Source organism: Heloderma suspectum, chromosome 5, assembly GCF_057233095.1.
Source record: "Heloderma suspectum isolate Gila_16-S chromosome 5, 16-S_ref, whole genome shotgun sequence".
Lineage (NCBI taxonomy): Eukaryota > Metazoa > Chordata > Lepidosauria > Squamata > Helodermatidae > Heloderma > Heloderma suspectum.
The window spans coordinates 28939774-28963911 of NC_139462.1; the positions used below are offsets into that span (position 1 = coordinate 28939774).

The 24138-nt window shown below is 42.9% G+C and overlaps 1 protein-coding gene across 2 annotated transcripts in view; it reads left to right on the forward strand.

The window, feature by feature from the left end:
• The window catches only part of LOC146343725 (melanopsin-like), a 68375-nt gene that overhangs the window by 39128 nt on the left and 5109 nt on the right, over positions 1-24138 (forward strand). The window contains exons 4-8 of one of the 2 annotated variants that reach the window (XM_084855640.1): positions 263-466; positions 7147-7318; positions 8650-8808; positions 9568-9675; positions 19594-19768. In XM_084855640.1, the coding sequence (XP_084711766.1) occupies positions 263-466; positions 7147-7318; positions 8650-8808; positions 9568-9675; positions 19594-19768 (818 nt within the window). The remainder of the gene's footprint in view (positions 1-262; positions 467-7146; positions 7319-8649; positions 8809-9567; positions 9676-19593; positions 19769-24138) is intronic. The other variant, XM_084855642.1, reaches the window with a different exon arrangement.

Genomic DNA, 24138 nt, shown 5'->3' on the forward strand with positions numbered 1-24138 from the left:
ATTAGAACTGCTCTGGGGTCCTATTGGCTCAGTTTCCACCCTGACAGGTATCACCTTCTTTAGGCAGGAGGAATCTAACCATAAACTGAAGAATATTATGTGAAAAGGGGATCACAAGGTACCCTATCTGCTCACTACTGTATTCAAATAACCATTTAGTATGTCAGCTGTGAAAGATATGTATGGTTTGTTCTGTTTTTTACTTCCCCCACCCTTCCTAATTTGAAAACTAAAATATTATGCTTTCCCTTTTCTGCTTTAGGTTGTAACTTGTATGCTTTTTGTGGGGCACTTTTTGGAATTACCTCGATGATGACCTTATTAGCTATTTCAGTTGATCGCTACTGTGTGATTACTAAGCCTCTGCAGTCCATAAAAAGAACTTCAAAGAAGCGCTCATGCATAATCATTGTCTTTGTTTGGCTCTACTCACTGGGATGGAGTGTGTGCCCATTCTTTGGTTGGAGTATGTTACTTATTCTCTCTCTCTCTCTCTTTTTTTTACCCCTTGCACTGTGAATGCTAGATTGTGTGTACTGTTTTCGATTTGTTATATAAGTGTGGAATAGTCTAGTGACATTAGCAAATGCATCCTCAATTAATGTTTCTAGGACATTATTGTTGGTAATTCTATTTCTGTTGTAGTGGAGTTATTCTTATTTTCCAGGTATACTCAATCTGAATGAATTGGCTTGTAGACTAACAGGTCTATGTCGATACCTATCCTGTCAAAGGATGCATCATCACTCAACTGTAGATATTCCCTATGTTTCTCAATAAGACAGCTGCTGGATAAATAGAATTGATTACTGCTTACTCCTGTTTGTTTTGTTGTTAGGATTTTAAAAAATCTGATTTATATGTTTGATTAGTAAGCCACTTTGAATTGCTCTTGCCATGGAGTGATGTGGTGTAAACATGAAAGTGTGTGTGTGTGTGTGTGGATTTTCTGCTACAAAGCTATGGATCACTATCTCGGTGGCCTGGTTTGCACATAATGCTAACCCATGGTATGGGTTGTTGAATTCTGGGTTGTCATGATGTGTGAAGGTGGCCACATTAAAAAAAAAAAAATGGTTTGTTAACCACAAACAACTCAGAAAGAGAACTCATACTTTGTTGTTGGGTTGTAACTCTCGGTTGTTTAACCATGGGTTGCTGTTACATATGAAGCCAGAACCATGGGGTGTTCATGGGTTGTTTCTCTAGGCTACAGAGGCAGTGGTTAAACAACTGTAGTACTGTATCATAGAGGCAACTGCGATACAGGTGAGGGAGGATGGAAACAAGCAACCTAGGGATTGAACAGGTGTGTAGCTTGGGAGTACTCCTAGATCCATCCCTGTCACTGGAGCTCCAGGTGAACTCCGTGACCCAGAGTCCTTGGGGCCAGCTTCAGCCGATCTACCAGCTGTGGCCTTTCCTGGACAGGGATAACCTAGCCACAGTAGTACATGCATTGGTAACTTCTTGATTAGACTACTGCAATGCACTTTACATGGAGCTGCCCTTGAAGACAACTCGGAAGTTGCAGCTAGTGCAAAATGCAGCAGCTAGACTACATCTCATAAAAATCATATAACACCAGTTTTAAAGGAATTGCACTGGCTGCCAATACGCTTCTGGTCAGAATTCAAGGTTTTGGTGATGACATTTAAAGCCCTAAGCAGCTTGGGACCTCGATATTTGAGGGAGTGACTCTCCCTATATATGCCTGCCCAAGGACTGAGTTCTGTTGGAAGGGCCCACCTCTGCATCCCACCACTGCGAGACACACACTATGGTGGGACGTGGGATAGGGCCTTTCTCTGCTATGGCACCCCGGTTGTGGAATGCCCTCCCCTTGGAGGCCCGATTGGCACAGACACTGGATTCATTTCGGCGCCAAGTAAAAACATGGCTTTTTACCAAAGCCTTTGAGGGCTAAATGCATTCCCTAAAGTAACACACTGTTTTAAATATTTTATTGTTTTAGATTTTAATTGGTATTAGCTTGTTTAATGGTTTAATACGTTTTTAGCTGTTTGCATTATTTATTGTTTTATATTGTTTACACTGATTGTATCTGTACACCGCCCTGAGATCTTAATGATATAGGGCTTTGTAGGGATACAGATGTTTTAAATAAAAAATAAATAAATAGAGAAAACAAACCATGGTTTGTTCAGTCATCTGCCAGACAAACCCTGAGTAGGGCAACAAGCCATAGGTTAAATAAACCATAGGTTCAGGTTGTATGCAAACCAGGCCAGTGTAATATTATAAGAAGAAGAACCGACTATTATATCTGATTTGATTTTACTCTACTTTCCCAATTGGTGATGGATAATTGGTGATAATTGGTAATGTTGGGTCATAGGAACAAGGAAAAAAGCTTCAATTAAATTCTAAGTTACTTTCCTGGCTTGTCTTTAAAAAGACAGATTCCCTTTTGAATATTCTAAGTTATACTGAGATTACTGTATATATACACTAATTCAATTGGTTTCATCAAGCAAAGAAGATTTTGTGACACTAAAGAATTCAGATACCTCATTTTATATGCAATAAAAATGAAGTTAACTAGAGCTGCACTTAGGGAGCAGTCGTATGTGGATCGACGGTCACCTCCGACCCCGGGGGTGACCTCCTATCTAGTGCAGGGCGGGAGGAGTGTGAGGAGCGGATCTCCTCCTTGATCCCCCCACCCTGCTTTCATGGCTAGACGGCCGATTTTGGCTGTCTAGCCACGGGATCTCGGAGTGCAAGAAGTGGCAGCTGGATGACACATAGGATATGTCATACTGACATTTTCGACCTCCCTGCCCCGGCCCACCCCCGAGAATGCCCCATTTTTGCCACTCCATGCTGCTTTTCCAAGAGTGGAGTGCGGGGCCGATCTATGCTGCCTATGAGGCGGCGCGGGAGGAGGTGGGGGTCGGTTCTCCAGGAACCAACCTATCCTATGGCTGTCTAGCCACTGAGTAGTGGCCATAGGACTGCGCCCTTAATGTCTTTAGATTATTATCCTGTCTGCAGGTTGTTGTTTTTCTAATTAGTATTGGCATCTTTTTTTCTGCCTTAAACTGAACTTATTTTGCCAATGCTTAGCTTCTTGTGTATCTACAGACCAGATATTTTAATCAAGGTATCCAATAATATTACTAAACATTGGCAAGATTAAGAAATGTCATCAGGGTTGTCTTGTGAGGCATTTAATGACTAAGGCCCAGTTCTGAATGCAGCCTCCCAACAGCAGAGTGCTGAGTTGACATAGAGCCTCATTAATTCTGTCTCTCTTTCAGTATGAAAACATCTGGTGCTGGGTTAAAAGAAGGGATTTTCTGCAATCTCTCTGCTATTTGTAAACAGCAATGAAAGAAGGTTTATTCTTCTCTTTGCTATATACTTATGGAAAGCATACAATTTGGCTTAGCTGTGTGGTAGCACATACAGGCCGGACTGAACTCTGTATTGCTGAGTCTGCCAAGGATTTTTGTAGCTATTCAAAGTCCTGGTATGATTTACTTTAGGAATATGAGGGAACATCCTGGTGTACATCATTTTAGCAGTGGGACTGCAATGGAACTGAACTCACTGCGTTTTGATAATAAGATGTATAATATTCTCTTCCCAGATGGAGCTCAGAAGAAAACTGTTCTTCCTGACTGCATCAGAAGCCACTGTGCACAGCACTGATGGGCTGTAGACAAGTGGTGGGCAATACATAGCCCACAGACAGCATATGACCCCTGCCACCCCCTAGTGTAGCTGTTTTTGCCCCTATTAATATTTTTCCCAAAAAAGGGGGGGTGAGACATGGTTGCCACCAAAATTTGGGGGCTACATTTTTCAAGCTAAATTTGTCTGTTCTAAGCCTCCATTGCTGCTACAGAGCCTTTGAATCTGACTTCCCCCTCTCTCTTTTTTGGCAGTGGTGGGAGCACAGCCCACAGCAGGTCAGGACAGGGGGATTGGCCTCTGGACAGTTGCCCACCCCTGCTGTAGACCATTGAGTCACCCAATTCATTTCCCCCTTCCACTCTGAATTTAATGAATATACCTAAAGCACTTTAAAAATTCAAAAATCTGGATAGCCCACCTCCAAGCATGGTGGAGGGGGAAGACAGACTACAGAGTCTGTTCAATGTGCTGGCCAATACATCTGTCAAGCAAATTGTGAAGGTGTATGTGTGTGGGGGGGGGGGGGCAAAAGGAGGAAGCTAGGCTTAAGTTGTTGTAGAACAGCAGGGAGTCTTGAGTTGCATCTATGTGCACATAGAGATAAACAGAACAATTCCTAAGACTTTTGCTGTACTAGCTGTCTGAAGGATTATTTATGTGGGGATGAGCTCATTTATATCAGGAAAAGGTGACTGCATAGCACTTTTTAACATGCAATATGTTTCACAATTTTGTTTTACTTCTCCTCCAATAACCTGTGAGATATATTTGTATAATATTTCCCATTTACAGAAGCAAGGAGTCCACAGCTAAATAAGGAATTGAACCAAGGTTTCTAGACAAATATCCACTGAACAAAATCTACTTACAGTTTTGGAATATATTTATATACTTCCAAATTTGGAAATAAATAAATAAATAAATAAATAAATAGGCTATTTGAAATTGCTTCTATGGTGTAACTTCCTGAAAGTCCAGCATTCATAGAAACATGAATCAGTGATTTATGATTTCATTTAGAAGAAATGACCCTGTTACAGAAGCCCTGAAAGACTCTTAATTTAAATGGCAGTACCTGCTGCTACATGCAGATAAGCCTTATTAATAAAGGTTATCAAATCTGTATGAGGAATAGGCGTTGACCATATTTCTGCTGTTTGCCTTCCCAGGAAGAATTTAGTATGAACATTTGAAAATTTTAAAAGGGATGCCCATGGAAGACTGACAGTTTTCTGATTACTTGTGCATAATACATTTATTCTTAATAAGATAGACCCACCCGAGTGGCGGGCTACTTAGCAGCTTTAGACAGTAGAATTCATATGGCATGTTCCAGGAGGAACTTGAGCTGAACAGCAGTTAGGTCAGCAAACCCAGGTCTACTTCTCCCAAGGTAAGCCTATATGTGGGATGTACCACTACAGATGGGCAAGTCCAAGGGGTTGGATTTGATGGTCTTATAGGCCCCTTCCAACCCTACTGTTCTATGATTCTATGAGATTGTAAGTGAGGGCTTGCTTGACTAATGCTGCAGTCCTACATTTGAGAGCAAATCCAGTGGTTTAGAGGAGCCAGGAGTGCTGACATCATCTGCCACTCACTTTAGAATTCCCTGTTCCCTCTGAGCTTAGCTGCAATTCTCACAATGGCCGGGGGGAAATTAATTTTCCTAACAATATATTGTTCCCTGTTGTAATGCAAAGTACTTTGGGGAGTCTGGTTCTTGGGCAATTGATGGGTATTAAGACCTGCTCCTAGTGAAGATAAAACTGGTTTGTTGACATGGATCAACACAGCGGCCTCCATTTTTGGACTCTCCTTGGGGGCGTGGCTATGGAGACTGTCATGATGAGTGCCTTAACTTCAACATTTACCACTACACCACTGAGTAAACCACGTTGAATTAAATGGAGTCTACTTCTGAGAGGACTGCACATCATTTATTTATGGGCAAAACAATCCCAGCAGCAGGGAAAGAGACAATTGCAGAGGAGCCGCCACATCCTAAACCCTGGCAAAGGCAGAAGGCAGGGAGTGGTGGCTTTTTCCTCTCCCCAGAGAGGAAAATTTTTCCAGGCTTTTTTTTTAATCCCTCCCAAAATAACTACACCAGCTCCAGGGCTGGCATAGTTTCTGCCCCATACAGGAGTATGTCTAGGAATGAGAAGACTTTGGATCCAATCCTCTGATCCACCCTTGGAATGCCCCTTTTTTGCCTGTATCGCTGTAGAGCTGCCACAGCAGCAGAGCTTTTCACTGCTGGGCAAGGGAGGATCGCCACAGGCAGAACTCCCTCCCTTCCCATGGCAGGGAAGGTCTGCAGGATTGTGGCCCCTGGGATGCCCTCCAGAGACCACAGGTTTGCACCCTTATATAATTTACATCCTCACTTCAAGAACAAGTTATTGCAAGCCAGCTCACATATGAAAGGACAGAACAAAATAATGTTACAGTGAAACACATACTAATTCAAAGCACAGTAATTAACAAAACATCAAAACCAATTTAAAATCAGTCCAAAACTTTTTTCAGATCAGGTCTCATAGCTGATATATAGGGGGTATAGCATAGTTCACTGGGTAAGGCATTATGTAATTGTGGTGGCCACTATTGAAAAAGCCCTGTCAATCTAACCTCTAGTAACAAGCCAGAGGACAGGACCTTAACATTTGTATAGGTTCATATATAAATAAATGCTCCTCTTTTAAAAAACAACAAGCAACACATAGTAAACTGGATGCCAGGGGAAAGAGGCTTGTAGGGAGGGTGATCTGGAAGAACATTCAAACACAAGAGCCCCCAGCCTTCTGTCGGAAATGGTGGTGCCCACATCAGTAAGAAATGAGCCCTAGACACACTTTCTAGGGAGTATCTTCTATTGAACTTTACTTCTGAGTAAACATGCATAACGTCAGGTCACAGTACACTAGAAGCACAAGATTCAGCCTTCCCCAACCTCATGTCTTGAACTACAACTCCCAGCATTCCTTATCACCAGCCATGCTGGTTGAAGACGTTAGTTCTGTTTTAGCTCTGAGGTTTTAGTTCTGTTGTTTTAAATCTGTTAATGTATTTTAAATATCTACATTGCTGCTAGGTTTTGTTTTGGTGTTACTTTTATACTGTAGTTTTAAACTTTTAAATTTTTATATTGTATTTTATGCTGTATTTTGTGGTTTTAATTGTTATGAATCGCCCAGAGAGCTCTGGCCATTGGGCGGTATAGACATGTACTAAATATTTAATAAATAAATAAGTCCAAAATATCTGGAGGGCACCATTGTTGGGGAAGGCTGAGATAGCTATATTTGACTAAGTAGCCTCTGGCCAACAAAAGCTTATGCCACAATAAATGAATAAATGTTTACTGCAGCAGACTAATATGCTACTTCCTATGGTGTAGCGTTGCTGTTTCCTTCTTAACTGACAGGCTCCTATGTCCTTATTTATGCACTGTATAATGAGCTTGTTCATTGTTCTTAGGTTCCTATATACCTGAGGGTTTGATGATCTCTTGTACATGGGACTATGTAACCTATTCTCCAGCAAACAGAAGTTATACCATGATGTTATGTTGCTGTGTGTTCTTCATCCCTCTTATCATAATCTTCCATTGCTATATATTCATGTTTCTGGCAGTAAGAAGTACCAGCAGGTAAGCAGAGCACTGAAAAACGTTTCTTTGTCTGGAAGTCAAATATATTCTCACAGATGATCATTCTATAGGTTTCTTATGTGTTAACAAAATTTGAGATTTCATGCTACTTATGTCTTTATCCAAGACTTCCTTGATGAGATAAGGTGATAAATAAAAGGAAATGTCTGTTTTATTCGGGGGGGGGGGGCGCATTCCTTGTCTTTTTGTCCTTTCCTTGATGATTAGCAAAGTTTGGCCCTTGATTCAGTCACGTTTTTCAAATAAAGCTTTGCAATGGACAGCTGGGTAATAATTATTGTATTGGTCCAAGAGAATGCAGATGAAGGGTAAACTAGGTGATTTTCATTGCCAGAGGCAATGGGAGAATTCAAGCTTCATAGAACTGGGTTGAAAAACCACAAATAATGTTATGTTTGCTTCTTCTGCATGCATCTTTTGCAATGTCCAAATAGAGCTTTAGAATCTCTGCTCATAGGGAGATACGTCTTGGGAGGTTGCACATCTCATCATGAAGGGGTTGCAGAAGTTCCATTTTAGATATTACAAAGAACGTAGACAATAGGGAGTACAAATCAATTGCACTTCCTATCCTCCCCTGTCTGCCCCAACACACATGCATTGATGTAACATCCAAAGCTACTACCAGAGTAAGCTACCTCACAGTGGAGGATGAAATCAGTATATTCTAAAGGCTAGGGAAGAAACTAAATACAAATCAGAGGACACACATGTATGTTCTCTTTCTCTTTTTTTCTAAAGTGCTGTGCTAAGAGAAACAATGTCCCATCATGCATATTGTTAGCAATATCAGTCACATGCAGAATACAGGGCCAATGACAGGCTTGATGGTGACCTGGGTGAGGTGCCCTCCACTGGGAAGACAAGGAGCTCCCTGATGTGCTCCTCCAGAGCTTACCAGAGGGCAAAGGGGGACAGGCAGTGGGGAGCTATGGAGGTGGGAGCAGCAGTGGTGAAAGCATGCAACTTTAGCTGCCCAATACTCTTTCAGCCCAGCTTTTTAGAGAGAAATGCTGAATGAGGCATTTCTACAGCTGCCACTGCACTCAACATTCTTACCCTCAGTGCCCCAGGCCTCTGCCCCTGAATGGGTGGGTCCCAGAGGCAATGGAGATTAGGAAGATATTGGCAGCAGCAGCCACTTTTCTTGACAATACTGGACCATTAAAAATGAAAAAAAAATTAAAAGATAGCTTGGCATCAGCTGGGGGTGGGGCTGGCATTAGCACCACTGGGTACTGGATGCTGACACCAGACCTGGATGCACGTATTCTTACTCACTGAAATATCTCCTGCTCTTTCTTTCACAGGAATGTCCAGAAATTAGGATCAACCTATAGCAGGAAATCTTCTGTCTCACAATCCATAAAGAGTGAATGGAAGCTGGCAAAAATTGCCTTTGTGGCTATCATAGTGTTTGTCCTGTCCTGGTCTCCATATGCTTGTGTTACTCTGATAGCATGGGCAGGGTAAGCGGCAAGCCGCCAGTGAAGCCATTTCAGTCAAGAGCAGATCAAGAGGATGTAGGTGGGGGAGGGGAAGCAATCCAGCCTGAAACGTCAATGGTAAAAGCATGAATCTCTCTTGTTTGCTCTGTGAATGAGGCTTAACTGTAATACATGCTGTCATCTGCAAGGAGTGACATCTATAGACAGAAGCTAAAGTAGACTCCTAGTTAGAGGTGCATTTTTTCCCCTTGAAATATTTCTGCAGAGAAAATGGAACCTGATGCACTATTCTCCTACACATTTCAGATGAATAATGCATGTGTGGTTTGGCACCCATCCACCCTGCTGTTTGCATATGGGTAATCACTTATAGATAACTATCATATTTTGGTCAAACCCCCAATATTCACAACATAAAATGTCTTCCAATGTTTGTTTGGAACCCGCCCTATTCATGAAAATGATAGACATTTAGGATAATTAAAGGCATTTAAAATACATACATTCACTGGAAAACAGCAGGTGTTGAGAGTTCTCAAGTCTGGCCCTTGATGCTGGACGTGATTCCTCCCACTGAAGTAATCAGTCTTTCCTCAGAAAACCTGAGGTTTAATATCAGGAAAATATGCTTAAGAAATAGGATTCCTCCCCTCCCCCAAACATGTTTGTTAAAACATTGCAGCCTCACAAACACCAAGAAAAATCCAAACAGTTTTGTGCTTAACTAATGAAACCTTTATTTAAAAAAATAGTTTTCTGGTTCCTTTTTCTTATTTCTAGCTATGCCAGGATCTTAACTCCATATTCTAAATCTGTGCCTGCTGTTATCGCCAAAGCTTCTGCAATCTACAATCCCATAATCTATGCAATCATTCACCCAAGATACAGGTATAGTGGATGTACCCTTAAGATAGTAATTTTATATGGAGATAAGTATGTTTTTAAGTGAATTTGAATGGTCAAGAGAACACCATCACTTGAATCGCTTCACTTGAATGTTCCATTTGGGTTCATGTATTCATATGAATTTAACCAGCATTCGTACTAATAAATAGAGATAGATAAACTCATTCTGCAGGATAATCTTGGAAGGGTCCCAGGGGCCATGTTCCAGAGGTGGGTTGGGCCTACAGTGAAGGGGGTGTGGCTACAGTGAAAGGGGGAGGGCCTTTTGAATTAATTTTTATTTCCGTTCTACCCATCTGTGTTATTACTCATTTTTGCCAGCTTATTTGTAAGCATTTTTATTCAGAATTATGCCCAAGAAAGCAACAGGGAGCAGCTCAGTATTATGCTTACTTACGCAGAAGCCATCCAGTCACCCATTGCATGCCAGCTGCATGTTTGCTCATAATTAAGGCAGGGCAACCCATTTCCCCATGCAGCAGTTGCATGTTTATTCACAAGCAAGGCAATCCCCTGGTGGCAGCATGTTTACTCACAAATAAAGTAGAGCAATCTCCAATAAAGTAAAGTTCACCCTGATCATCCCCCTCCCCATTCAGGAGTGTTCAAACCTCACAGAAAATAGCTCTTTTTGAGGTTTGCTTTTTAAGCTTGTGAGGGGGCAAGACAGGAGCAAGCTGAACAGCACTAATGGGAAGGAAATGAGCTCAGTTCATGGGATTACAGGAATAGTGTCTTTACCCCCCCCCCAACACACACAAACTCCAGCTTGCTCCAAAGGTCTCCAGAAAGACCCCTTCACCTGCTGGAACATGAGAAACAAGCCAGATCACTTTACAGCCATCTAAAAACAGTAAAAGGGGAAGAAAGTGGTGGTCAATGGGTAGCAATTGAATTTTATCTTATCAATTGTTGTGAAACGCCTTGAGAGCTTTGGCTATTGGGTGGTATAGACATGAAAATAACAACAACAACAACAACAAATAATAGGGCTACCATGGATCACTGCCTTGTTGTGGCGAAGGGGCTTGCGTAACTCAGTGAAGCCATGAGCTATGCCGTGCAGGGCCACCCAAGAAGGACAGGTCATGGTGGAGAGTTCTGACAAAATGTGGTCCACTGGAGAAGGAAATGGCAACCCACTCCAGTATCCTTGCCAAGAAAACCCCATGGAACGTAACACAAGGCTAAAAGAGATGACGCCAGAAGATGAGCCCCTCAGGTCGGAAGGTGTCCAATATACTACTGGGGAAGAGCAGAGGGTATTTCCAAGTAGCGCCAGAAAGAGGAAAGCGGCTGGGCCAAAGCCGAAAGGACACTCAGCTGTGGATGTGTCTGGTGGTGAAAAGAAAGTCCGATGCTGTAAAGAACAATATTGTTTAGGAACCTGGAATGTCAGATCAATGAATCAAGGTAAGCTGGAGGTGGTCAAACATGAGATGGCAAGACTGAACATCGACATCTTGGGAATTAGCGAACGAAAATGGACAAGCATGGGCGAATTTAATTCAGGTGGCCATTATATCTACTACTGTGGGCAACAATCCCTTAGAAGAAATGGAGTAGCACTCATAGTCAACAAAAGGGTGGGAAAAGCAGTACTGGGGTACAATCTCAAAAATGATAGAATGATCTCAATACGAATCCAAGGCAAACCATTCAACATCACAGTAATTCAAGTCTATGCCCCAACCACTGAGGCCAAAGAAGCAGAGGTTGATCGGTTCTATGAAGACCTACAACACCTTCTAGAACTAACACCAAAAAAAATGTCCTTTTCATCATAGGGGATTGGAATGCTAAAGTAGGAAGTCAAGAAATCACCGGGATAATAGGCAAGCATGGCCTTGGTGTACAAAATGAAGCAGGACAAAGGCTAATAGAGTTTTGCCAAGAGATCATAGCAAACACTCTTTTCCAACAGCACAAGAGGCGACTTTACACATGGACATCACCAGATGGTCAATATCGAAATCAGATTGATTATGTACTTTGCAGCCAAAGATGGAGAAGCTCTATACTGTCAGTAAAGACAAGACCTGGAGCTGACTGTGGCTCAGATCATGACGTTCTTATCGCAAAATTTCGGCTTAAATTGAAGAACGTAGGGAAAACCACTAAACCATTCAGGTATGACCTAAATCATATCCCTTATGAATATACAGTGGAGGTGAGGAACAGATTTAAGGGATTAGACCTGATCAACAGAGTGCCTGAGGAACTATGGAGGTCCATAACATTGTTCAGGAGGCAGCAACTCAATCCATCCCAAAGAAAAAGAAATGCAAGAAAGCCAAGTGGCTGCCTGATGAGGCTTTACAAGTAGCTGAGGAAAGAAGGGAAGCGAAAAGCAAGGGAGAAAGGGGAAGATATACCCAACTGAATGCAGATTTCCAGAGAATAGCAAGGAGAGACAAGAAGGCCTTCTTAAATGAACAATGCAAAGAAATCGAGGAAAACAATAGAATGGGAAAGACTAGAGATCTCTTCAAGAAAATCAGAGATGTCAAGGGAACGTTTTGTGCAAAGACGGGCATGATAAAGGACAAAGAAGGCAGGGACCTAACAGAAGCAGATGAGATTAAGAAGAGGTGGAAAGAATACATAGAAGAACTATACAGGAAAGATCTGAATGTCCCTGATAGCCATGATAGTGCCGTCACTGAACTTGAGCCGGACATCCCAGAGAGTGAAGTCAAGTGGGCCTTAGGAAGCATTAGTAACAACAAAGCTAGCGGAGATGACAATATTCCAGCTGAGCTATTTAAGCTCCTAAAAGATGATGCTGTTAAAGTGCTGCACTCAATATGCCAACAAATTTGGAACACTCAACAGTGTCCACAAGACTGGAAAAGGTCAGTTTACATTCCAATTCCAAAGAAGGGCAATGCCAAAGAGTGTTCAAACTACCACACAATTGCGCTCATTTCACATGCCAGCACGGTTATGCTCAAAATCCTACAAGCTAGGCTTCAGCAGGATGTGAACTGAGAACTACCGAAGTACAAACTGGGTTTCAAAGAGGCAGAGGAACTAGAGAACAAATCGCCAACATTCGCTGGATCATGGAGAAAGCAAGATAATTCCAGAAAAACGTCTATTTCTGCTTCATTGACTATGCTAAAGCCTTTGATTGTGTGGATCACAACAAACTGTGGCAAATTCTTAAAGAGATGGGAGTACCAGACCATCTTACCAGTCTCCTGAGAAACCTATAGGAGGGTCAAGAAGCAACAGTAAGAACCGGACATGGAACAACCGATTGGTTCAAAATTGGGAAAGGAGTATGACAAGGCTGTATATTGTCGCCCTGCTTATTTAATTTATATGCAGAGTACATCCTGAGAAATGCCGGGTTGGATGAATCACAGGTCGGAATTAAGATTGCCAGGAGAATTATCAACAACCTCAGATATGCAGATGATACCACCCTAATGGCAGAAAGCGAAGAGGATCTAAAGTGCCTGTTGTTGAGGGTGAAAGTGGAGAGTGCAAAAGCTGGTTTGAAACTCAACATTAAAAAAACGAAGATCATGGCATCTGGCCCCATCACTTCCTGGCATATAGAAGGGGAAGAAATGGAAGCAGTGACAGATTTTATTTTCTTGGGCTCCAAGATCACTGCAGATGGTAACTGTAGCCATTAAATTAAAAGACGCTTGCTCCTTGGGAGGAAAGCTATGGAAACCTAGACAGCATAGTAAGAAGCAGAGACATCACCTTGCCAACAAAGGTTTGTATAATCAAAGCTATGGTTTTCCCAGTAGCGACGTATGGCTGTGAGAGCTGGACTATACGGAAGGCTGAGCGCCGAAGAAGCGATGCTTTCGAACTGTGGTGCTGGAGAAGACTCTTATGAGTCCCCTGGACTGCAAGGAGGTCAAATCAGTCCATCCTAAAGGAAATCAACCCTGACTGCTCATTGGAAGGACAGATACTGAAGCTGGAGCTCAAATATTTTGGCCACCTAATGTGAAGAGAAAAGTCACTGGAAAAGACCCTGATGCTGGGAAAGATTGAAGGCAAAAGGAGAAGGGGATGGCAGAGGATGAGATGGCTAGATCGCATCACCGATGGAATGAATATGGACTTGAGCACACTCTGGGAGAGAGTGGAGGACAGGAAGGCCTGGCGTGCTGTGGTCCATGGGGTCACGAAGAGTCGGACACGACTGAACGACAACCAATCCTGATACAAAATCAAGCTGCAAGTGGACGGATGTCAGGAAGGGGGCACGGTGGCCTCAGAAAGGAGCATGGGTTGGATTGGGACTTCTGGCAAGCCAGGTTAGGCCTGCAAGCTATACACCCCTGTTCTATGGCCTAGTTCATGTTGGTGATATCATCAGCACATACCCAGGCCTAGAAGCTTTTATACCAACTGTGTGCCCTCTCACTCTGCTGCCCTGTGGAATGGTCTGGATGTATTGGGGAAGACAGCAGTTTACTCCATGGAGCCATAATAGGCTCTCAGGCCCTGGATGTTTCTATAAATGGGAGCATGATACTCTTAAGGCTCTGAATGCTCCTGCATATGCACAGGATATATGGGTTAAATATGTATTTATTCCCCTACTTGCACCACTGTTTCTTTGAAACCTTTTGCTTCTGCTTGATACTGTTCCTTTGTCAGTTCAGTAACCAAGGTTGGATTAACCGGTAAGATGAATGCATTTGTAGAGTAGAGATCCAGGAAAGTGAAGCTCTCTGCTTTACCTGAAAGGGCATCTGTATTCAGAAAGTGCCGTTCCTGTGCCTTACGCTGATTCTTTTAAAATACTTTAGAGTTCAGAGCAAGGTGTCTCTCCAGAGAACTGGCTAATTTCTCAGTTGCAGAGAAATTTTGAATACTGGATCCTTTAGTCTCTTCTGCCCTGTGTAGGTGAAGTGAGTAGTGAGCAGTGCATAGTACTTTACTCTTTGCCGTGACTAGCAAAAGCAAAATTATTTATGTAAAACATGTAAATATATGCACGTTTGCTTAATCTGCATAATTTACATAGACTGCAGAACTGGTTTACTTTGGTGCCAATTTTTTATTGTTTTTCTTTAAAGTCTGTTATTCCTAATCAATCAGGCCTAGCTTTAAACTTGCTACCACTGAAAGGGGCATATTCTTTTCACCATCATCCTGCCCTCACCTAGTACTCCACAATAGCTCTTACACATTTTAGTTTTTCATAGGGACCACTTGCAGAGGTGTCCTTGAAGTGGTGAAGAATTGAGCAGAAAGTACAAAATTATACTGACATTGAAATGAGAGGTCATGAACATCCACTAATAGTAACTGACAGCTCTTGAGTACCAAGATCATTGCTAAATGATAATTGTGTCTGAACGTTATAACCGTGCTGCAGCAGTTCATAGTTAAAGGGAGAATTCCTTGTTTTTTGGTGTGTTTTTAATTTTATTTCCAAGAATTCTGCATGGACTTTGACAAATGCCCTGCAGGGATACATGATGCCAGCCTCTCTATTATGGATGCCATAATTGATTCCATTTAGTCTCAGATATATTAATCTCTTAACAGGTGTTGAGTTCATTCACTTTCTACATCAGGTTTGTCTCTGAGGCTACTATGAAAACAAGCATGAAAACTTGTTTTGATGGAATGGAACAGAATCTATTTCCCATAGAGTGCTGTGACAAAAACCAGATTGTTCTGCTGATTGTTCATTTACTTTTATTCTTTCTCCTTATTTGGTTATGATGATGATTGTATTGAAAAAGGCATTTTAGGAATTTACAAACAATCACTGACAATATTCTACAAAATCTAAATCACAATCTAAATTGTAGATTTTAATAGTCTAGTCTGTAAAAACAATCACTTCACTTGTCCCTCCTATCCATTCTTATTAGGAAGGACAACCTTTTATGAGTTAATAATACAGGGGAGGGAGGGAGGAAAGGATGGAGAGAGAAAGAGATGGATCTTCTGACAAAGATTTTCAGAAACTATGTTTTACAAATAATAAGGTTCCAACAATAGCTGCAATTGAACTCAAGCATGCTTAACTCTGTTTTGAATTGTGTCGCTGATATATACATCTTTGGTTTTACTTAAAAGGACATGCTGTACAAAATTTTAAATTAAAGATATGTGACCACTGGGTGGCAGCGTAAACCAGTGTGACTTCAGCCTTGTCAGCAAATGGCTCACTTAGAATTACTTGAGGCTTGTCTGGGAAGAAAGATATCTCCAGTGAGGGATACAGATTTTTGTAGTATACTAACATTTCTTGAATTTGGGAAACAAATATTTACATCTCCATACTATGCTCAACTTAGGCCAGCTGGAGGGCTATAGGACACAAACAAATAGGGCAATCCAAAGATGTTTTGTTGTTGTTCAGTCATTAAGTCGTGTCCGATTCTTCGTGACCCCATGGACCATAGCACACCAGGCCTTCCTGTGACCACACTATCATGGCTATCAGGGACATTAAGATCTTTCCTGTATAGTTCTTCATGTGATGTCCATGTGTAGAGTCGCCTCTTGTGCTGTTGGAAAAGAGTGTTTGCTATGATCAGCGTGTTCTCTTGGCAAAACTCTATTAGCCTTTGTCCTGCTTCATTTTGTACACCAAGGCCATGCTTGCCTGTTATCCCGGTGATTTCTTGACTTCCTACTTTAGCATTCCAGTCCCCTATGATGAAGAGGACATCTTTTTTTGGTGTTAGTTCTAGGAGGTATTGTAGGTCTTCATAGAATCGATCAACCTCAGCTTCTTCGGCCTCAGTGGTTGGGGCATAGACTTGAATTACTGTGATGCTGAATGGTTTGCCTTGGATTTGTACTGAGATCATTCTATCGTTTTTGAGATTGTACACCAGTACTGATTTTCCCACCCTTGTATTGACCATGAGTGCTACTCCATTTCTTCTAAGAGATTCTTGCCCACAGTAGTAGATATGATGGTCACCTGAATTAAATTCACCCATGCTTGTCCATTTTTGTTCGCTGATTCCCAAGATGTCGATGTTCAATCTTGCCATCTCATGTTTGACCACCTCTAGCTTACCTTGATTCATTGATCTTACATTCCAGGTTCCTAAACAATATTGTTCTTTACAGCATCGGACTTTCTTTTCACCACCAGACACATCCACAGCTGAGTGTCCTTTCGGCTTTGGCCCAGCCACTTCACTCTTTCTGGCGCTACTTGGAAATACCCTCTGCTCTTCCCCAGTGGTATACTGGACACCTTCCGACTTGAGGGGCTCATCTTCCAGCATCATATCTTTTAGCCTTGTGATATGTTCCATGGGGTTTTCTTGGCAAGAACACTGGAGTGGGTTGCCATTTCCTTCTCCAGTGGACCTCATTTCGTCAGAACTCCCCACCATGACCTGTCTTGGGTGGCCCTGCATGGCATAGCTTATGGCTTCACTGAGTTACGCAAGCCCCTTCGCCACAACAAGGCAGTGATTCATGAAGGAGCCAAAGATGTTTACCCTCAAGTAAATTCGGCCTAGGCATTTTTAAACATGCTTCAGTCTCCTTGCACAAGCGGAGCCAAAAGTCATACCAGCTTTGAGTATCTACACTGCCATAGCACCGGAATTATACCAGCACAGCATTCACTGGAATAACAGGGTTACTGGATCAGGCTATCCAAACCTCATACTGCATGTAGTGTTTTGCAGGGTTGTAAGAAGTTTTCTGGTGCTATAGCATGAAGTACAGCAGCCACGTACATTTCATTGTTCATGAGGAATCCTCTCATTGATATTTGGTGTATGAATTGTGACAGCTTGAAATTCCCTAAATGTTTGAGCTGCTTCTGTATTTATTGTTTTAGGATGCAGCCAAGTTGCATGTAGTGCTGAAGTCACACAGACTTCTGTGGAAATTAAGCTCAGCATTAGCTGTACAATTGCAGACTTATATTTTTGCCCTTCTCTGTTTCCTGGAGAATCGGGACACTTACAGCAAAGCCCACTAAATACCCCACTAAAATAGAAATATTAGGTTGGTTCTAAAGGTCCTTTTCCACATGCAGAAGGTGTCTTCCACCCATGGAAGGGCTTTTTTATACTTGTGTTAGAGGGCTGCACAATAAAAGTAAAAATAGCCCCAAATATGTTCTACTTGTGCAAGAGCTTGCATACCATCCTGCACAAATGTGACAATGATAACTGCTCTAGAACCTAGCACTGTGCAACATAAGCAATAAGCTCTAAATAGGAGAGGCCAGAAATACTATTTACATCAGGGATGCAGAACTGTTATCAGTGAATACACATAAAATGCATATATATATATATGAAAATACAACTTTCTAGCAATTATACATTGACTTCAACAAAAGCGGACCAGATACCCAAATAAGTATCCATTCAAAGGTGGCATCTGTACACCACCTATTCAAATAATGAAAGTGTTGCAAAGTCTTCAATCCATTGCATTATAGGAGATGAGCGCTTATCCCTCCAGTGTTATAATATCATAGGTATTCATTGATACGGATATATACAAATCTATGTATATTTTTATGTTTTTCCTTTTTATTTTGTTGAAATTTCATATATATATATATATAGAGAGAGAGAGAGAGAGAGAGCGCGCGCACGCGTAGGAGTTCAGAACTGTTTAGGGGAGGGGGCCCCACCAGACCCACCATGTGCTGGATGGCTTCAGGGGGTGTGCCCTGCCCCCTGCTGTCACCCCCATTTATTTATTACATTTATATCCCACCTTTTTTCCTCTTGCAAGGAAGCCAAGGCAGCTTGCATGATCCTCCTCCTCTCCATTTTGTCCTCATAACAGCCCTGTGAAGTAGGTTAGGCTGAGAGTCACTGACTGTCCCAAAGTCAGCTTCATGGCTGAGTGGGGCCTAGAACCCGGATCTCCTGAGCCCCACTCTGACACTACAACACCACACTGGCTCTTTTTTCCTTTTTTTTTCCCCTTCATGCTGGAAGGAGGCATGGAATTGTGCCTCCTCCCAGCATGGAGAAAGGGACCCACACCACCTCACTTTCCCACCCCTGTCTCCGAGCTGAAATTGGAGAGAGCAGCAAGGATGAGGGCCGGCACGCGTTGGAACTCACCCATGCCGAGGAACTGACCCAGTTCCCCTCATCCCTGCTGCAACATATTTCTCAAACAGAACTAATGGAAGAACAGTTTATGCAAATACATTTCAAAATAAGAATTGCCTGCAAAGGAATCCATGTAAAATGTAGATTGAAAGTAGCAGCGGAGATGCAGGGCAGCCTGGGACTCACCCACACCGGGGAAAGCAGCTTTGATATCAAATCGGAGATAGCAGCAAGGATGAGGGACCCTGGCAGGGATGAGCAGCTGCTCTCATCAGCGCAGGTGAGTCTCAGAGCCCATGCTGCCCTGCATCCCTGCTGCTACTTCCGATCTAAATTTTACATGGACTCCTTTGCAGGCAATTCTTATTTTGAAATGTATTTGCATAACCTGTTCTTCTGTCAGCTGTTCAAAGGTCTCCTGCTCCCTGAAATAATTCCACCTATTTTCCTTGAGCCCTTTATGACTGGAACTGCTCTCAGAATGCCTCCATGTGATCACCTCCCTTATTACCTTTAATTTCCTCTTTGCAACTCACCTTTTCATGAAGCCATTGGCAAAACACCTTAATCCCCATAACCTTCTATAAGCCAAAGTATGTGTAACTGAAGTAATCGCATATTCTTCCCCCGCCTACCTGTACCTCCAATTCCCTCTTCCTTTGTTGTTTCCCTATTTTAGGTTGTAGGGCTCCTTGGTGTTGGAACCTGTTCTTTGTAAACCACCATGTACATAGATGCTGCTGCATTTGTTGTTGATGTTGCTAATTCTCCAAGCTGTCTTGCTGTGCTCACATATTCCCCAAGCCATCCATTTCACATTTGAATCACTTTTTATTTTTCTCCTGCCTTTCAGGAGAACCATTCGAAGTGCTGTTCCTTGCTTGAGATTTCTTATACCGATATCAAAAAGTGATCTTTCAACAAGTTCTGTTAACGAGTCATCATTCAGGGCTTCTGTGTCGAGCCGTTACTCTTTCGCTTCCAGGAAGAAGAGCAGTTGTGTTTCTTCCATTTCTGCTGGAGAAACAGTAAGTTTTATTTCCTTGGAGGTATGGTGACAATCTTCCAGGTCAATTAATTAACCTGCAATTTGCCATGGTGTGTGCTGGGCACATTCCACCACCATTTTGCATATGAAACCTCTGATCAGGCCAATCAGAGGTTGCTACATGACATCCGAACCTGGACATTATAGATTAATCATGGATTATGTAAACCACAGTTAACCTAACAACTAATTGTAGGTTAACTGTGGGTTGTTTAACCCATGATTAACCTATAGCATTCAAGTTCAGACATCATATAGCAACCTCCAAGCAGCATGATCGGAGGTTGCATATGCAGAATGACAGCAGCACACGCCCAGTATGTACTACGGCAAATCATGGATTAAGTCACCATTTGCTTCCGGTATGTGTGAACGAGACTTATTTGTCCCCAGTGTTTGGTATTCATAGCTGCTTACATTGGCCTGGTTAGCACATAACACTGACCCATGGTTTATTTAACCTGTGATTTGTTGTCCTACCCAGGGCTTGTCTGGCAGACTATCAAATAAACAGTGTTTGTTTTTTCAATCCCTTTGTTGTTTTCCTCCTCCTTTGCTTGATCCCTCCCTGTATCCCAAATGTTTTTGCAGTGCTGTAGTACTAGCATGTAAAACAGCTGGGGGGTTTGACCACCACCTTTGTAGCCTGGAGAAACAACCCATGAATAACCCACGGGTCTGGGTTTGCATGTAATATTGACAACCCAAGAGTAAAACAACCCGGAATTCACAACCCATCAACAAACCATAGATTCTCTTTATTTTTTTTTATTTTCATTTCATTTCTATACCGCCCAATAGACGAAGCTCTCTGCGCAGTTCACAAAAATTAAAACCAAACAACACACAATAAAACAATTTAAAATATATAGAACATTAAAACCACAATATAACAATACAACCACAATAAAATCTAGCAGCAGTGCAAGAGTTTAAAATACAGATTTAAAACAGCAAAGATAAAAATTTACACAGCTAAAATGCCTGGGAAAATAAAAAGGTCTTCACCTGGCGCCGAAAGGAATACAATGTAGGTGCCAGGCGAACCTCACTAGGGAGCTCATTCCAGAGCCGGGGTGCCACAGCAGAAAAAGCCCTCCTCCTAGTAGCCACCCACCTCGCTTCCTTTGGCAGGGGCTCATGGAGAAGGGCCGCTGACGATGATCTTAAGGTCTGGGCAGGCACATATGGGAGGAGGCGATCCTTCAGGTAACCTGGCCCCAAGCCGTTAAGGGCTTTGAATGTTAACACCAGCACTTTGAATCGGGCCCAGAAATGGACTGGCAGCCAGTGCAGCTGGAAAAGAACTGGCGTAATATGAGCTCGCAGGCCAGTCCCTGTTAACAATCTTGCTGCCCTATTTTGGACCAGCTGAAGTTTCCGGACCGTTTTCAAAGGCAGCCCCACGTATAACGCATTGCAGTAATCCAGACGAGAAGTTATCAGAGCATGGATAACTGTAGCTAGGCTATCTCTGTCCAGATAAGGGCGTAGTTGGTATACCAGCCTAAGCTGATAAAAAGTGCTCCGTGCCACTGAGTTCACCTGTGCCTCAAGTGACAGTTCTGGATACAAGAGCACCCCCAAACTACGAACCTGATCCTTTAGGGGGAGTGTAACCCCCTCCAGAACAGGTTGAATATCACCTAGCCGGGCAGACGAACCACCCACTAACAGTACCTCCATCTTGTCTGGATTGAGTTTCAGTTTATTAGCACTCATCCAGTCCATTACTGTGCCCAGGCACTGGTTCAGAACAGCCACTGCCTCACCTGGTTTTGATGAGAAAAGAGGTAGAGCTGGGTGTCATCCGCATATTGATGGCACCTCAGCCCACACCTCCGGATAACCTCCCCCAGCGGTTTCATGTAGATGTTAAACAGCATGGGGGATAGAATAGAGCCCTGTGGAACCCCATGGCACAATTGCCATGGCACAGAGCAATAATCCCCCAGCACCACCTTCTGGAATCGGCCATCCAAGTAGGAGCGGAACCACTGTAGTGCAGTGCCTCCAACTCCCAACCCAGACAACCTATCCAGAAGGATACCATGGTCGATGGTATCGAAAGCCGCTGAGAGGTCCAGGAGAATCAACAGGGTCGCACTCCCCCTGTCCTTCTCCCGGCAGAGGTCATCCCACAGGGCGACCAAGGCAGTTTCCGTTCCAAAACCAGGCCTGAAGCCCGATTGAAATGGATCTAGATAATCCGTTTCATTCAAGAGTGCCTGGAGCTGTCCTACAACCACCCGCTCAAGCACCTTGCCCAGGAAGGGGATGTTGGCCACTGGACTATAATTGTTAACATCCTCTGGGTCCAGGTTAGGCTTTTTCAGGAGTGGTCTAATTACCGCCTCTTTTAAAAAGGCAGGCACCACTCCCTCTCTCAAGGAGGAATTTATAACCTCCTGGACCCAGCCGGACATCCCCTCCTTGTTTGATTTAATAAGCCATGAAGGGCAAGGGTCAAGCACCCAAGTGGTCGATCGGACTTGGCCAAGCACCTTGTCCGCATCCTCAGGCCTCAGTAACTGAAACTCATCCAATAAAAATGGACCAGACGGTGCTCTGAACGCCTCTACCAATGGAGGCTTTCTCCACTGAAAGGGTTCGTAGTTAATAAACCATGGTTTGTTAGCGCAGCCATGTTCATAAACTATGACAAACCAGAATTCAACAACCGATACCATGTGTCAACATGTGCAAACCAGACCACTGTGGGAGCACAGGGTAATTTCATTTGAGGAAATAAACCAAGTGCAGTTTATACTAAATGCTGTTTCTCCATTTAGACACCAGTTATCTTTAGGGACCTGCTCTATTCAGCACAGGATGCAAGAATTTAAAGCTGGATTCAGAAACTGTACTGCACAGTCCTTAACAAAATATAGAAATCACAGTGATAAACTGATCTCAGTACAAATTAGGTTTTTATCTCTTGCCTTTCCTTATAGAGCTAAATGGCTTTAGCTCACTGGTCCAGGAAGTGGTATGCTGCTTTGTCTTGCTTCGCTGAAGGTGCATACAAATACATGTACCTAGAGGAACTAGTGAATTGTTTTCAACTGCAAGACAAAGAGCGAGTTCACATGACATGACAGCCCATTGTGGCTTAATTTACCCATGGAGGCTGTTGTGTTGTGTTGGGTGCCTGGCTTGCCATAGCTTGTCATGTCATGCGAACCCAGGTGGCAGGTGTTGTTTGAGGGTTAGGCAAATCTCAAATAACCCTAAAACAAGCCATAGGTTATTTGAGGATTGTTTAACCCTCAAATAACCCCTGCTGCCTGGGTTCACTTAACACAGCAAGTCAGGCACTCACAGCCACCCTGCAAAAATGGCACCCAGAAGCACCCAGCACAATGTGGCAGCCTCCACGGGTAAATTAAGCCACAGTGGGCTGTCACGTTGTGCGAACCAGGTCAGTTTCTGTTCTCCTTCCCTCCCCCCCGCATCTTCGTTGTTATTTATTTGGTCAGTCGCTTCCGACTCTTTGTGACTTCATGGACCAGCCCATGCCAGAGCTTCCTGTCGGCTGTCACCACTCCCAGCTCCCCCAAAGTTGAGTCCGTCACCTCCAGAATATCATCCATCCATCTTGCCCTTGGTTGGCCCCTCTTCCTTTTGCCTTCCACTTTCCCTAGCATCAGCATCTTCTCCAGGGTATCCTGTCTTCTCATTATGTGGCCAAAGTACTTCAGTTTTGCCTTTCATATCATTCCCTCAAGTGAGCAGTCTGGCTTTATTTCCTGGAGTATGGACTGGTTTGATCTTCTTGCAGTCCAAGGCACTCTCAGAATTTTCCTCCTCACTCTTCTAATAAACATACACACACTTGTTTGGACCTTGGCAAATAAAAAGAGCACAATCCTTGCATAAAATTATGCATGATGTGAAGGAAGTTGATAAGGAGAAGTTTTGTTCTCCCTCTCTCATAATAATAGAACCCAGGGTCATCCAGAGAAGCTAAATGCACGGAGATTCAGGATGGACAAGAGGAAGTACTTCACACCATACATAGTTAAACTATGGAATTCACTGCCTAAAGATGACATTAAAAGGGGATAAGACAAATGTATGAAGTCTATCAATGGCTACATGATGGTTGTATATTGCCTCCAGGATCAGAGGCAGAGTGTCTGTGAATACTAGTTGATGGGAACAACTGTGGGAGAAGGCTTTTGCCCTTATGCCCTGCTTGTGGGACTCCTATACGCATCAGGATTCTTCTAGTGCTGATTTTCATCTAGTGCTGATTTTCTCTGTCATGTGTGTTTGCGTGCATGGACGTATATTTTGGTCAGGCTTTTGTTTTTAATATTCAGCTGCCCGCCATGTTTTTCTGATTAA